The sequence below is a fragment of the Acanthochromis polyacanthus genome, chromosome 3 (genome assembly GCF_021347895.1).
Source record: "Acanthochromis polyacanthus isolate Apoly-LR-REF ecotype Palm Island chromosome 3, KAUST_Apoly_ChrSc, whole genome shotgun sequence".
NCBI classification, from domain to species: Eukaryota; Metazoa; Chordata; class Actinopteri; family Pomacentridae; genus Acanthochromis; species Acanthochromis polyacanthus.
In genome coordinates, this window is record NC_067115.1 from 46,966,933 (window position 1) to 46,969,092 (window position 2,160).

The 2,160-nt window shown below is 40.4% G+C and overlaps 1 protein-coding gene across 1 annotated transcript in view; it reads left to right on the forward strand.

Moving 5' to 3' along the window:
• The first annotated feature begins 1,229 nt into the window (after positions 1-1,229).
• Positions 1,230-2,160, forward strand: part of LOC127533070 (integrator complex subunit 8-like) — a 24,040-nt gene continuing 23,109 nt past the window's right edge. The window contains exon 1 of the mRNA XM_051945151.1: positions 1,230-1,256. Within this exon, the coding sequence (XP_051801111.1) occupies positions 1,230-1,256 (27 nt within the window). The remainder of the gene's footprint in view (positions 1,257-2,160) is intronic.

Here is a 2,160-nt window from a genome sequence, read left to right on the forward strand (position 1 = left end):
ACCAATTAATTCTGAACATATTATTCATAGTTTAAAACCCTCCATTTCCTCTCTGCTTACAGAGAATCTCTTTTTTAGATAATGGGCTTTATTTCTCCGCATGAAATTAAAAAGCATTTTATCCAGTTCTTTACATGTTTACAGGTAAATCCACTGACAAAGACATGGATACAGACCCTGACATTCCTTCAGCTTTAGCTAATAAAACTCTACCGTAAATGGACAAATCTCACATTAACCACATGTTAAACCTTTTCTTTACTTGGCTGATGATGGAGCTGAAGTTCAGATCAGATGGATTGGGTTGGTTGTTTACTGTCAGCCCAAGGTAAGTAACCGTGCTTCTGACAGGAATACCACAGACTTCTGGCAGGATACAAGTTTTCAGTGCAGCAGCAGATTTTCCTAAATTCACAGTGAACCCAGATCCATCAGAGAATTCTCTAATACAATTTACTGCTTTACTTACTTCTGTTTGCGTCTTAATAAAAATGACAGTGTCGTCTGCCAGCTGTGATATTTTAAATTCTCTGTCAAAAGCACAGATACCGTAGCCTAGCCACGCTAGACAACCCACGGCAACGAATTTAATTCTCTGCCAGGGTGAGTCTAGTTACCCTCCATAAGGCTCGAGGCTGGATTCTCCTAAAACTGGCCGGACCAATCACCATGAAGTGTAGAGTCAGAAGGCGGGCGTAACTAAGTGACGACAGAGGCGTGACGATTCTGACAGAAACAACCGGCGCACAATAAACGGTTATCTTTGGACTCGGCTTTGGCCACAGCCTTAAAGATTTGAAGCTAAAATTCAACTTGAAAGATAAACAAAGGACGGCACTGAAGTGTTTCATTGAGAAGAAAGACGTATTTGGACTTATGCCGACGGGATATGGCAAATCCTTAATATACCAGTTGGCTCCGCTGGTTGGGAAGCTAATGGGACTTAGCCACAATCCAGCGCTCTAGGAACTACGTCAGCCTATTCGTTGCACTGATTGGTTGTATACCTACCCAATTGCTGCAGAGAGATTTGAAAGACAACCTTTTAGCCCGCCTCCCTCCCTGTCGAGAGTTCCTAGACCCTTGTGTCTTAAGAGCTGGGTCTAGCGTGGCTAGGCTAGTAGTCTGTGTTAATTTGTGGTCTTTTAGACAGGTTTATCCTAATTGAAATTGCTTTATGGTCTGTGAAAATAGTGGGTTTAATCTCTGTTCTCTCTACATTATCAGTTATGCCGGCTGAGAGCAGCCAGAAGTCAGTACGAGGCTGTAAGGATTTATCTTTATTACTCCATGTATACCTTTTTCATCTGGATGTTTATGCCTCCATATGTCAGTTAACTTTAACCTGTTACAGAAGTTATCTAACTCATTCATTGCTCCTTTATTTTTGATCGGGAGTCTATCAGTTCCATCTTTCATAACTGTATTAAATCCCCACCCCAGATAATCTTAGCTAAAGGAAATGTTGACAACCGTCCATTGATTGCATCTTCTGTAGCCAGAAATAAGTGAACATTTTTTTTTTATTATTGGTTGCATAGATGTTTACCAAAATAAATTGTGAGTGATCTGTGTTTAGTAACAACATAATCCACCGTCCCTTATCATCTGAAAGCTGTTTAATAATTTGGCCTTTCAAGTTTCCTTTTAGGACAGCGCCCCCTGCTGACTTGTTTGTACCAAATGAAAACCAGATGTCTTTCCTCCATTGATTTTTCCAGAATAAACTGTCTGGCTTTTCGGCATGCGTTTCTTGGATGAAGTAAAAATCTGCTGGTTTCCCTGACAAAACAAAAACACCACTTTCCTTTTTAAATCATTTCTAATCCTCCTCGAATTTATGGACAAAACAGAAATAGACATGACTGGACTAAGGACTTAAAAACACAAACAGAACAAACAAACAGAATCTGGATCCTCTCTTAGGTCGAGATAAAAGATAAAGCTGCACCCTCTCAGTGTTAAGCCACAGGGCTAAACCAAAATGTTGCTCTGTGTAGTTAGTAATATCTATTCAGTATTTTAGTAAAGAACCAAGAAAAGCTTTAGTGTATACAGAGAGGAGGTCAGAGCCCTGACATCTTAGTGTCCTGACCTCCGTCTGAATGTCAGCAAAACTAAGGAGCTGATAGTGGACTACAGGAAGAGACAGAGGGATGA